Source organism: Hemiscyllium ocellatum, chromosome 32 (genome assembly GCF_020745735.1).
Source record: "Hemiscyllium ocellatum isolate sHemOce1 chromosome 32, sHemOce1.pat.X.cur, whole genome shotgun sequence".
Taxonomy (NCBI): domain Eukaryota; kingdom Metazoa; phylum Chordata; class Chondrichthyes; order Orectolobiformes; family Hemiscylliidae; genus Hemiscyllium; species Hemiscyllium ocellatum.
Genome location: NC_083432.1, coordinates 41,524,473 through 41,537,656, shown reverse-complemented (window position 1 = coordinate 41,537,656; position 13,184 = coordinate 41,524,473). Strand labels below are relative to the sequence as shown.

The 13,184-nt window shown below is 42.9% G+C and overlaps 1 protein-coding gene across 3 annotated transcripts in view; it reads left to right on the top strand.

The window, feature by feature from the left end:
• The window catches only part of tbkbp1 (TBK1 binding protein 1), a 135,817-nt gene that overhangs the window by 107,993 nt on the left and 14,640 nt on the right, over positions 1–13,184 (top strand). For all 3 annotated transcript variants that reach the window (XM_060848827.1, XM_060848825.1, XM_060848826.1), the window contains one exon: positions 11,989–12,107. In XM_060848827.1, coding sequence (XP_060704810.1) covers positions 11,989–12,107 — 119 coding nt within the window. The remainder of the gene's footprint in view (positions 1–11,988; positions 12,108–13,184) is intronic.

Below are 13,184 nucleotides of genomic sequence, written 5' to 3'. Positions count from 1 at the left end.
TTTGCTGACAAACCCCCTGGAATCTATTAATAACAATATGAACGGCCTACCGTAGAGTTATTAACTGGAAAATTGATGTTCTATTAATGGTGGCAGCATTTGCAAATCAAGGGGCTGTAATATTTCAACGTCGCATCTTATTAGGCATAGAATTGAAAACTCGATTAAAGATTATAATTCGCTCTTTCAGTCAATGTATAAAAAGTACAATTATGACCACAAGCATTTTGATTTAAATCAGTGGTAGTGGTGGTTGAGGGGCAGATTGGAACATCCCACTGACATGTTAGAGGAAACGACTGTAAATTTCCATTACTCGCCAATGTAGCCCATTGATCTCGTGTTTCAAAAATAGATTTTTTGTCAGAAAAAACCAGCCTTGTCTTTCAGTAATGCAGGCACCTGGGCAAAATTAGTAAAAAGGAAAGTTGTGGGGTGGGGAAATATGTTTCATTCTTAACCGAGAACAATGAAGAAAGTTAAGTGTCTCTTAACAAGGCATCTGAAAGGTAAAAGGGTTGGTGCAGAAAACCACAGGCAGTTGGTTTGAATCTGTGGCTGCTCGTCAGTCCCTGGTAATTTAGACCAGGGAAGGTTACAAATTATAGCGTATATCTAACAATTGTGACTGAGTGACCTGTGCTCAGATAGATTTTGAATCTCAGCTGTTTAGCTGTGAATGAAATGCATTAAATATTATGATTATGGGATTCTTCCCTCTTACATTTATATCTTGTGACAAAAAATACTATGTGATTTGGAGACATTGCTCAAGTAAAACATTTCATGATGCCTCATTAGAAGAAAGACATGCATTTATATAGCGCCTCTCGCAAATTACTGGCTATGTATTACAGCTACATTTGAAATATCATGTTGAAAGCCTATTTGCCCACAATAAATTCCATTAGATACCATACTGGTAGGGATGGACAAGATAAGCTGAAGAACCTGTTCCCATGCTGTATGGTTCTGTGTGTTCATGACCCAATGATCTATTTTGAATGAGGGATAAATATTGCTCAGGATACTGGTGAAAACACCTTTTAAATAGTGACAGAGGGTCTCATTGACCTGCCTGAGAAGGCAAAGAGGCCTCACTTTTTTGTCTCATCCAAAAGATAGCATCTATAACAATGCAGCACTCCCTCATTGTTGCACTGGAGTGCCAAGCCACAACGTTGTGTCCACATCCTGAAGTGGAAATTGAAAACTCGAACTTCTGACTCAGAATTGGGGGGGGATGTTGGTGAAAGGTAAAGTCAGTGTGTGTTTGTAATAACACGCTTTGCATATTTTCATGAAAGTGCTTTGCGCCCAAAGGATTATGTTTGAAGTGTAATCAGTGTTGGAATATATTAACGATTCCCGGTCTTTGTTGTGGAAGATTACAAACCCGAAAGAACTGCGGATGCTGGAAATCAGAAAGTGGGTGGCACGGTGGCTCAGTGGTTAGCACTGCTGCCTCACAGTATCAGGGTTCCAGGTTCAATTCCAGCCTTGGGTGATTGTCTGCGTGGAGTTTGCACTTTCTACCTCTGTCTGCGTGGGTTTCCTCCAGGTGCTCCTGTTTTGTGGGCGGCACAGTGGTTAGCACTGCTGCCTCACAGTGCCTGAGACCCGGGTTCAATTCCCGACTCAGGGACTGACTGTGTGGAGTTTGCACGTTCTCCCCGTGTCTGCGTGGGTTTCCTCCGGGTGCTCTGGTTTCCTCCCACAGTTCAAAGATGTGCGGGTCAGGTGAATTGGCCATGCTAAATTGCCCGTAGTGTTAGGTAAGGGGTAAATGTAGGGATATGGGTGGGTTGTGCTTCGGCGGGTTGGTGTGGACTTGTTGGGCCGAAGGGCCTGTTTCCACACTAAGTAATCTAATCTAATCTAAGAAACAAAAACAAAGATTGCTAGAAAAGCTCAGCAGATCTGGCAATGCCTGTGAAGAGCGATCAGAGTTAACGTTTCGGGTCCACTGATCCTTCCTCAGAACTGATGGTAGCTAGAAAAATGTTGGTTTTTAATGAGGAAGATAGGATGGGTGGGGGAGATAAGGATTAATTGGTAGAAGGAGATAGAGCCCAAAGAGAGAGAAAGACAGTTGGGAATACAAAGAAGTGGATAATGATCAGGCTAAGATGGTGAAGAGCTATTAATGGGCAATGTTATTGGTTAATAATGGTTGTGTGTAATAGCAGACCAGATGATAACAAGGCCTGGTGTATGGGAATTGGTCAGGACATGGGAGAAGCTCAAGCCTGAAAGTTGTTGAACTCAATATTGAATCCGGAAGACTAGAGTTTCCAAGTGGAAAATGTGGTGCCATTCTTCCAGCTTGTGCTGAGCTTCACTGGAGCGCTGCTGCAAGCCTGAGACAGAGATTAGATTAGATTAGATTTACAGTGTGGAAACAGGCCCTTCGGCCCAACAAGTCCACACCGACCCGCCGAAGCGAAACCCACCCATACCCCTACATTTACCCCTTACCTAACACTACGGGCAATTTAGCATGGCCAATTCACCTGACCCGCACATCTTTGGACTGTGGGAGGAAACCGGAGCACCCGGAGGAAACCCACGCTGACACAGGGAGAACGTGCAAACTCCACACAGTCAGTCGCCTGAGTCGGGAATTGAACCCGGGTCTTCAGGCGCTGTGAGGCAGCAGTGCTGACCACTGTGCCACCGTGCCGCCCACTTGGTCAGGGAACAGGGCGGGGTGTTGAAGTGACAGGCAACTGGAAGCTCAGGGTCTTCTCAGGTCGGTGTTCTATAAAGCGGTCACTCAGTCTACGCTTTGTTTCCCCAATGTAGAGGAGACAATGTGTAAAGGTTTTTCAGCCATTTTCCAAGACCGTTTCCAGCTGGTTGACTTGGCATAGCTTTGCACAGTTTTCCTGAAGAGCTTATCACACTGATCCCAGACTCCTGTTCATAGGAATCCACCTAACCAGTCCTCTCTGTAGCTCACGTGCACCTTAAACATTCCCAAAAGACAGCATTTTCTCATTATCCCACACAACCTTTCACTTTCGGTGACTGCAGCAAAAGTCCATCTCGCCACTCACCTTAATCATTTTCATTTCTGAGATCCTGCTGTGTGCAAAATGACCACAACCTTTAGCTTCATAACCACTGCTGTTCAATAGTACATAATTATATGTGATTCGGTGTCATCCCTTCTCCTTTCTATTAACAAAGCCCAACTCTAGTGGCCTGGGTGCAACATCTCACTCAACACTCCATTGGAGTGATTGAATGGCGGGTAATGAGGAGAGCTGTATATTTGCTGATGTTAATTAAAGTTCTGTCTGGTCTCTCAGTTGGTGGTAAAACTTCCTTGGCACCAGTTAGAAGGGCAAGGGCACTCTATGCAGTGCCCTGCACAACACTTATCTCTCAACAAACATGACTGAAGCAGGCTAATTTTTCCAATTACTGTGTGTGGGATCTTACTGTGCACAAAATGGCTACTTCATTTTCCTCCATTGTAGAGGTGGCAATATTTCAGAACTATTCCATTGGTAGCAAAGCTTTCTGCGAAGGTGCGATAGGAACACAAATTCTTTCTTTCAAAGCGTTTGGCAAACATGTCAGAGCTGTTTGCCAAAATACTCAACACATTGAAAGAGTTGGCATCAAAACATTTCATTACAGCGTTGAAATTACCAACACGGACGCTCTTGTACGAACATTTAACATGTCTGACACCAAATCCCCGTCTGTGCAATTCTGGCGCAGGCTCTAACATTTGAAGCTACCTTAAAATAGCGAGTGGGTGATAAATGATTACCCAGGTGCTTTGCCTGCAATTTCTAACCCTACATCAGAAAAAAGAATGGAAATTACTACCAGTGATACAAACAGATATCCCTCTGATAACAATTGCCTCTGCTATTTAGATTAGAGATGTCAACTCATTTATCTTAGTTTATTAATTCATTAAATCAGTTGAGACAAATATGAGCATATTAAACATTTACATGATAGCCTCATTACTTCCATTACCCACCGTTTGTCCACCAGAGGAATTAGAACATTGAATAGATAAAACTTTCTGACAAGGATATTTGCATAATCCCCACAAATTTCTTTATCAATTTGGTGTGATTAAACATTTTATAGGCAGGTTCAACTGAGGCATCCACAAGGGCACTGGATGATTATTTAAACAGAAACTATGTGCAGGATTGTGGGGGAAAAGGCAGGGAACTGTCATTAGGTTAAAGTGTGCAGAATGATGCGCTGAATGGCCTCTGTCTGCACCGTAACCATTCTGTGATTCTGAAATTCTAAAGTTAATACATTACCTGGTTTTATTATAATACCTTTTCATTATTATTGGAAATGACAGTGACAGAGATCAAAAAAAAAGAGACTGCAGCTGAAATAAAAATAACCTGTGGGCTGTTTGTTTGGTGAGTCAGCTGAACAAATGTCACCTGCCCCACCTTATTGGTAACAGAATAGGAAATGGATTCAAATTTCTTATAAACTTCCCCACACATTTTTGTATTTTTACTTTAGTTTCCTCTTCCTCCCCTGGTTGAGTGTGTTTCCATTTGATTTTAATTTTCTTTTAAGAGGGGACTGGCACTCTGGGATGTGCAAGTATTACCCTCAAGAAAGTGTGTTGCCTTTTTGAAACTCTGCAGTCCATCTGGTACATGTACATCTGAAACCCATTTTTCTGTCGTGAATTTATGTAACTGAGTTGCTGGTCAGACAAGGGTCAACCACATGGCTGTGAGTCAGATATAAGCCAGAGCAGATAAGGACAGAAATGAACCAAATTTGTTTCTTCATAAAGCAGTCAATGATAGGTTTCATGGTTGCAGTCACTGAATTTAGCTTCAAATTCCAGATTTATTAATTAGTTTGGTTTAATTTGCTGCTACTGGATTGAACCTGTATCCACAGACCATTAATCTGGGGTTCTAAGGGGCTCTTGTGAAGCATTGGTAGTGTCCCTGTCTCTGGTCTAGAGTTCAGGTCCAATCCGTTCCAGAGATGTGTGATAAGAGATTGATTAGAAAAATATTCTAGACTGGGTTTCTGGTTTACCAGATCTGTAACCAGTGTATTTGACATTGACACTATGTCAGTTTCCACCCTATCTACCAGTTTCCATTAGATGGCCATTCAGCCCATCAAGACTGCTCCACCATTCATTGAGATCATAACTAAGCTGATAATTCTCAACTTTACTTTCCTGCCTCTTCGCCATAACTATTTGATTACTAATTTAAAGAATCTGTCTATCTTAGCTTTGAATGCACTTAATGACCCAACCTCTACAATCCTCTGTGAAATCTGATTCTACAGATTTGCTCCCCTCTGAGAGATGAAATTGCACCTCATCTGTCTTTATCCCTTATTCTGACATTGAGCTGTCTTGTACTATTCTCTCCCAGAAGGGGAAACAACCTCTCCACGCCTACCATATCGTGTCCCTTAAGAATATTATATGTTTCAATAAGGTCACCTCTCATTCTTTGAAACTCCAATGAGTACAAACCTAACCTACTCAATCTCTTCTTATAAGAAAATTCCTCCATCCCTGTGATTAATTAGTGAACCTTCTCTGTTCTGCCTCCAGTGCCAGTTTATGTTTCCTTAAATAAGGGGACCAAAACAGTTCACAGCATTCTAATTGTGGTCTGACTAATGTCTTGTATAGTTTTAGCAAGATTTTGCTATTTTTATACTCCATTGCCTTTGAATAAAAAGACCAGCATTTCAATTACCTTTCCTATTACCTGTTGAACTTCCACACTAGTTTTTGAAGACCTGCAAATTCCACTGTACTGCAACGTTTTGCAGCCTTTCACCATTAAAGTAATATTCAGCTTCTCTACTGGTCCTGCCAAAGTATATAACCTAAAGCGTTCTGATATTATATTCCATCTGCTGAATTTTGTCCACTCAACCTGTCTATAGTTGGGAGGTCATGTTACGGCTGTACAAGTCACTGGTAGGCTACTTTTGGAATATTGTGTGCAATTCTGGACTCCCTCCTATTGTGACACTTGACACATCAGATTTACAAGGATGTTGCCAGGTTGGAGGATTTGAGCTACAGGGAGAGGTTGAATAGGCTGGAGTTCTTTTCCCTGGAGCGTCGAAGACTGAGGGGTGCCCTTATTGAGGTTTATAAAATCATGGATAGGATAAATAGACAAGATCTTTTCCTGGAGTGAGGAACTCCATAACTATAGGGCATAGATTTAGGGTGAGAGGGGAAAAATTTAAAAGAGACCTGGGGGCAACTTTTTCATGCAGAAGGTGGTGCGGGTATACAATGAGCTGCCAGAGGAAGTGGTGGAAGCTGGTACAATTATAACGTTTAAAAGGCATCTGGATGGGTATATGAATAGGAAGAGTTTAGAGGGATATGGGCCAAGTACTGGCAAATGAGACTAGATTAGGTTAGGATATCTGGTCAGCATGGATGAGTTGGACCGAAGGGTCTGTTTCCATGCTATACACCTCTATGACTCAATGTATATCTCTCTATAGACTCCTTACTACTTGCATCTATCCCATTTTAGTGTCATCTGCAAGCTTGGCACTAATACATTCACTTGGGTCATGCAGGTCATTAATACGCCGCAAATAAATGGGTGGCACAGTGGCTCGACCATCAGCATGGCTGCCTCACAGCGTCAGGGTCCCAGGTTCGACTGTAGCCTCGGGCGACTGTCTATGCGGAGTTTGCACCATCCCCGCTCAGAATGTTGATTCTCCTGCTCCTCGGTTATGGCCTGGCCGACCGTATTTTCTAGCTCCACACTCTAGACCCACATTCTCCCCGTGTTTTCATGGGTTTCCTCCAGGTGTTCTGGTTTCCTTCCACTGTGCAGGTTAGATTGACTGGCTACGCTAAGTTGCTTATAGTGTCCAGGGGTGTGCAGGCTAGGTGAAAATGCAGGGTGTCAGGGTAAGGGTATGGGGGAGTGGGTCTGGATGGGCTGCTCTTCAGAGGGTCGCATGGGCTTGATGGGCTGAATGGCCTGCTTCTGTACTGTCGGGATTCTATGGTTCTCTGAATTGTGGCCCCAGCTGTAATTCCTGTGGCACTTCACTAGTTATGGAGTGTAGTAAAACCATCGACCAAATGATCATAGGCTGTGGGAGTAGAAAAAGGCCTTTTAGCTCATTGAATATGCCATTCAATGAGATCATGCCTGGTCTGAAAACCTTCAACTCCATTTAAACTTCAATCTCTTGATAGGAGGATGTCACAGTTGAGTTTAAATCACTTGTCCCTCCCACGTATCAAGGTAATTGCACAAAGGCAGGAATGGGTTCAAATTCTGCTACAACAATTCAATGTAATTAATAAAAATCTAGAATTGAAAACTAGTCTCAGTAACAGTGACTGTAAAATCACCATCAATTGGCAGAAAAATCCATCTGGTTAGCTGTTAAGGGCTTAAGGAATTAAGGGCTACGGGGAGAATGCTGGTAAGTGGAGTTGAAATGCCCATCAGCCATGGTTGAATGGCGGAGTGGACTCGATGGGCCGAATGGCCTTACTTCCACTCCTATGTCTGATGGTCTTATGGTCTTATGATGTCCTTTAGGGAAGAAAATGTGCCATGGTTTACATCTGCCTTCAGGCTCAGAGATGTGGTTGATTTCTAATTGCTTTCAGAAATACTCCAGCAAACCACTCCGCTCAAGTGAAATTAGGGATGGGCAACAAATGCTGGCTTTGTCACGCCATGCAAAAATAAAGAAAGAAAAATCTCCCAGATGAAGTCACTCAATGACAGTCCAGAACGGAAATGCTGTTTAGTGTTCACCTCCCATTCAGGGTTCCGCTGATGTTTTGTAGCACTCCCTCCAGCAATCTGAGGTAATGTAGCACAGGCCTCTGACTGAAGTTGTGAAGTTCTGGCACCTTATTATTGAAGTACAAGTCTTTACCAAAATGGTGACCCTTCTGCCTTTTGAGTTGGAGGGTTATGGTTTTGTAGTGTAGGCATTGCTCCAACATCTAGGCTGTTACTACCAGTCCAGTAAGAAGGGAGAGCTGCACAGTCAGATGGCACGTTCAACTCCATTTGCCCCCTCAGGGGACATTACTTCAAAAAGAGCAGGTTAGTTCTCCCTTGTATCCCGGCTGACATTTATCCCTCAACCAATGTCACCAAAACAGATTATCTGTTTTTTTTTTCATTTTTTAGCAAGGGAAAACACCTGAGTGGTCCAGTGACAAAGCAGTGCCCTTCACATCAAAGACACTCCCCTTTTTTCTTTTTTTTTCTTTTTTTCTTTATTTTATGCTGTGTGAGGCTCTCTGTTCTTTTTTTTTCTTTATATAAATTATCTGTTTGTTATCAGGTTTGTGGGACCTTGCTATTGGCACGTTGATCATTGTTTCCTGAGATGTGACCATGACCGCATTTCAAAAGTGCTTCATTGTTTATAAAATGCTTTGGGACATCGTGAGGTCATGAAAGATATTACACAGATGAATATTCTTTATCGACAAAGTAGTTACGTTTTATTGACAAAGTTCCACTGCTTTTATCAGAGCAGCATTATCAGATGTGAGGTTGAACCTTGGTATTTTTGGCTATCAGTTTCACCAAATACAGTTGCCTCCCCCTTCATAATTTTCATCACCCTTCCCCCACCCTGCAGCTCCCCACTCCTAACCCCAGCCCCATAGAATGATTCCTTAATCTTTTTCACATGGCAGCAACCCCCTGCCCTTGACCAATCATCTCTCCCTACCCTACCCAACCACCCATTCCCATAGTTTCTCTGGATAGATCCAATGGAATGATCTTGGCCAACCCTTTGGGTGATCCAACCAGACAGCACTGGTTGAGAACTGACCTGATCCCTGACTGATGGCTACCCCTGCCACTCCCTGGTTTGTCCGCTATGGTTCCATTAGGCTGCCCTTGCCCCATTCCCTGGACTGCAGAGGATTTATGGCCATGACCAAACCTCGGGACTCTTATCAGAGGCTGCTCATGACTAGTGGAATGACTGTGAGTGCACCCGTGGATATCAGTGGGGGGTACTCCCCTAAGACTTTGAGATATGTCTGCCCCGAGTGCATGTGCTATTGGTCCATAGGACAGGTGTGAGGTTGGCATGCAATAAGATATATACCCGCTTAACTGAGGCCTGCAAAGCTGCCTGTTTGTGTGCGTGTGCTAATTGGCACAGTGTGGCAAGGCAAGGCAAGGCTGAGCAAGGCTGTGAGCATGCAAGTCAGATCCAAATGGGCGAATGTTACGAGCAAGGAAGGTGCCCTGAGATGCAACTTGGTCCAATCTGTGATCTGGGTGTCTGACCTGACACACAAAGTTCTTGCAGCAGGCTTTCAGTGTTAGTTGTGGATGCACCCTATATTGTAGTTTGCTGCTTCCTCAGCCTCCTGCAAGTGGATCACAAAGGTGCCATGTGATTCCTGAGGGTTTGGCAATTTATCAGATGCTAATCTCTATGGATGAGAGTTATGTGTAGTTGGTGCTCACGATTGTGTCTGGGATGCTGTTGCATGGACCAAAATGAGGCTCCTCTCAGGGTAAGCTTTATCTGCTCTGACATTCACGTGGAGAATTCTCAGTGACTAGTTTGCTTGTAGCAGGTGCAAGGAAAGGCAGCTGCATATTAATAAGACAAAATTTGCAGTTAATGAGGTCATTTTTCATTGACGATATGTCAATTCCCAGCATGAATTTTGCTTTAGCACCTGGAATTCAGTTAAAAAATGCAGCAAATTGCTCCCAAAATTTAGATGGTTGGAGTTGTTGTGCAATTTTTTGATTTTTGTTTTATTCATTCACAGGATATGGGCACCACCTGCTAAACCAGCATTCACATTGCCCAGAGGGCAGCTAAGAGTCAACTACATTGCCGTGGGTCTGGTATCACACGTAGGTCAGACTGTATAAAGATGGCAGATTGCCTTCCCTACAGGGCAATTCTGCCATATTTCTCCCCATAGCCCAGTTTATTACTGCTTGTGTAACTATTTGTCTCAGTGATGCCGAATCACTGCTTTGTTTCTGCAGAGGCAGGACTTGGTGAAAAGTTCTGCGGAGCAAAATTTGCATGTTTCCACCTGAGGATTTCTACAAATTTCTACAAAACTGTTAAATATCTTTGAGACAAAACACAAAATTGGAAAATTGAAATAAAAATAGAAGTGTTGGAAATACTCACTGAACCTGACAATGTCTGTCGAAAGAGAGAAACAGGTCTGATATTTTTGCATCAAAATGTTTTCTTCCAAACTGAAGGGAGAGAAATGAGATGGGTTTTGATGTGGTTTTTGAGTGCAGCATCACTGTCAGTATGTTATGGTCTGTGTTCTCTATATGCTCATCCTTGTAGCATAAACCACAAATACTGGTTGTTCTTGAGATAGATCTCTTGAAGTTTATTAACTAATTACACAGTTGTAATCTCATACACAGTCTAGGTTTGATATTTACTGACAATGTATTAAAAGGTGCAGCAGATGCAAACAGGTTACTTTAATACTGCTGTGACATTGGACAAAAACATGGTTTGAAAAGGTTTAGAAGGATATGGGCCAAGTGTAGACAAATATATTTTTCCCCTTATTCTTAAATTATTCAAAATGGTGTTGAATAATAAATAAATAATAATAAAATGGTGATAAATAAAAGCTTTTCACTATTGTAGTCTTACCGTAAAATACATGTGACAATAAAATCGTTCACTCATTCATTCGTTCAACTGGGACTAATACCGTTTTGGAAACCTGGTTAGCATGGCTGAGTTAGGCCGAAGGGCCTGTTTCCATGCTGTATGGCTCTGATTGTACATGATCGGAGGTGAATTAGATATTTTTATACTGAATATCACATAATTAAACTGTTTTAAGGATATGCTGTCTGTCTGGTCTAGGATCTCTGCTATAATACACGAGGTTATATGCTGTTGAAAGGGGAGGAGGGACAAAAAGAAGGATCTAGAATAAGGCAGAAAGTGGGAGACATCAAAAAACAAACATGTCATGAAACAAAAGACCTTGGAAGAGAGAGCTAAAGAAACACAGATTGTGTGGAAATGGCAAAGTAGAATTTTGTCTAAAGCTGTACAAATAAGGCTTTCAGAATCTACCAGCCTTTCTGCGGACTGCAGTCAAGACTGACAGCTAGTTTTCATCAGTCTCATTCCCATTTGCTGACTCTTTAACTGATTAAATGGCAGCCACTTTATCTGAGCATATTTATTCGCAATCCTCTTTCCTTTCCCAAAATTATTAACTCTTTGACGTCGAGCGAAAGACTTCCATTCATATAGAATCTTTCATGGGCACTGGACATCCCAAAGCTTATTGCTGCCAATGAAATACTTTTGAAGTTTAATGATGGTTATAATATCAGAAGGGAATTGGTTTAGCTCAGTTGGCTGGATTATTGGTTTACAGAGCAATGTGATGCCAGTAATATGGGTTCAATTCTCATCATCAGTTTGTGGTTACCATGAAGGGCTCTCCTTCTCAACCTCTTCCATCACCTGAGGTCTGGTGGCCCTCAGGTTAAATCATCACCAATTGCTTCTCTCTAATGAGAGAAGTCCCTATGGACTGGTAAGATTATGGCGACACAACAACAACATAGGAAACTTGATGGTTAATTTACACTCGGTGCGATCCCAATAGCGGCAATGCAATAATAATCAGATATTCTGGGTTTGTGGAGTTGCTTATCAGGTACATATCAGCCAGGGGAGCTCTCTCATTCTTCTTGTGGAAGGTATACAAGGATCTTTTGCAGCCAAGGTCTTGTTACATGTTTCATCTAGAATTCAGCATCTCTGAGATGACAGCACTCCATCAATAAGTCTGTCTTAACCATTGCACTTAAGTCATGGAATGAGTCTTGAACTCCCAACTTTCCTGATTCATTGATAACTAACTGAGCCTTAACTGCGACACAGGCCTAGTCTGATCCTCAACTGACCTTCACCTGACTTTTCTTCAATTTCTTCTTTCAGGGAAAATCTGGTTCTGGCGTACACAGAGCTGGCCCAAGAACTCTGCCAGTTACGGAGTCTGACTGAGGCTCAGACTGAGATCCTGAGGAGGCTGTCTGAGGAACAACTGACTAATAATGGTGAATAGCAAATGTGCATATGGGGGAGTCACAGAAATCAATCTGCTCTGAGCTACCATTCCTCACATAATCACTAGCTAGGAACCATTGACTGCTTTAACATGGATTCTTCATGCTCGTGGTCTCCAACGCCAATAAACTGATTCTCATTGTGTCAGAAGGATCACTCAGAATCTAATCAAACAAACTTCATCCTGCAATATAACAGTGCGAGAATAGGGGGTAGAGGCGAGGGAGAAATTTCAGTTCAATCAAGTCTTTCACATGGGAATTAGTGTGTTATCTACAAAGGGGGGATGTGTGGGGTTACAGAGAGAAGGTGTGAAGAGTGGAATTATGTCAATTGCTCATGTGAAGAACTGATGTGGACATTATGGGTTGAAATGACCTCTTTCTGACACCCTCTCTTCCCTCCCACAACAGTGAAAGAATCCCCCTCATCCTCCTCTACCACCCCCTAGCATCCACATCCAGAGGAATATTAGTTGCCATTTCCAACACATCCAGTGAGATGCCAACACCAGACATGTACTTCCCTGCCCTCCCTCCCTTGTCAACCTTCCGCAAGGATGTTTTCCTCTGGAACAACCTGGTCCTCACCTCCCTCTATCCCAACGCCTCCCCACAGCCTCATGGCACCTTCCCCAGCAATCCCAGAAGGTGTAAATACCTTCCCCCCCCCCCCAACTTCCTCCCTCCTCAGTATTCAAGGGCACAAATGTACCTTCCAGATGAAACAATGTTTTACCTGAACTTTCCACAATCCAGTCGACGACTGCATTCACTGCTCACAATGTCACTGCTCACTGGGGAGATGAGGCGCAGACTAGGTGACTGCTTCACAGAACACCTACGTTTTGTGCACAAAAACGACCCTGCACTTCCAGATGCTTGCCATTTCAACATTCCACCGCATTCCCAGGCCAGCGTATGTCTCGGGCTTGCTTCAGTACAGCTCAGCAAGGGCTGGAAGAACAGCATCTCATTTTCTGCATGGGATCCTTACACCTTCTGGACTTACTGTTTAGTTGGATAATCTTAAGGCTTGAGTACCTTTCCCCAAGCTTTCCCTGCCCC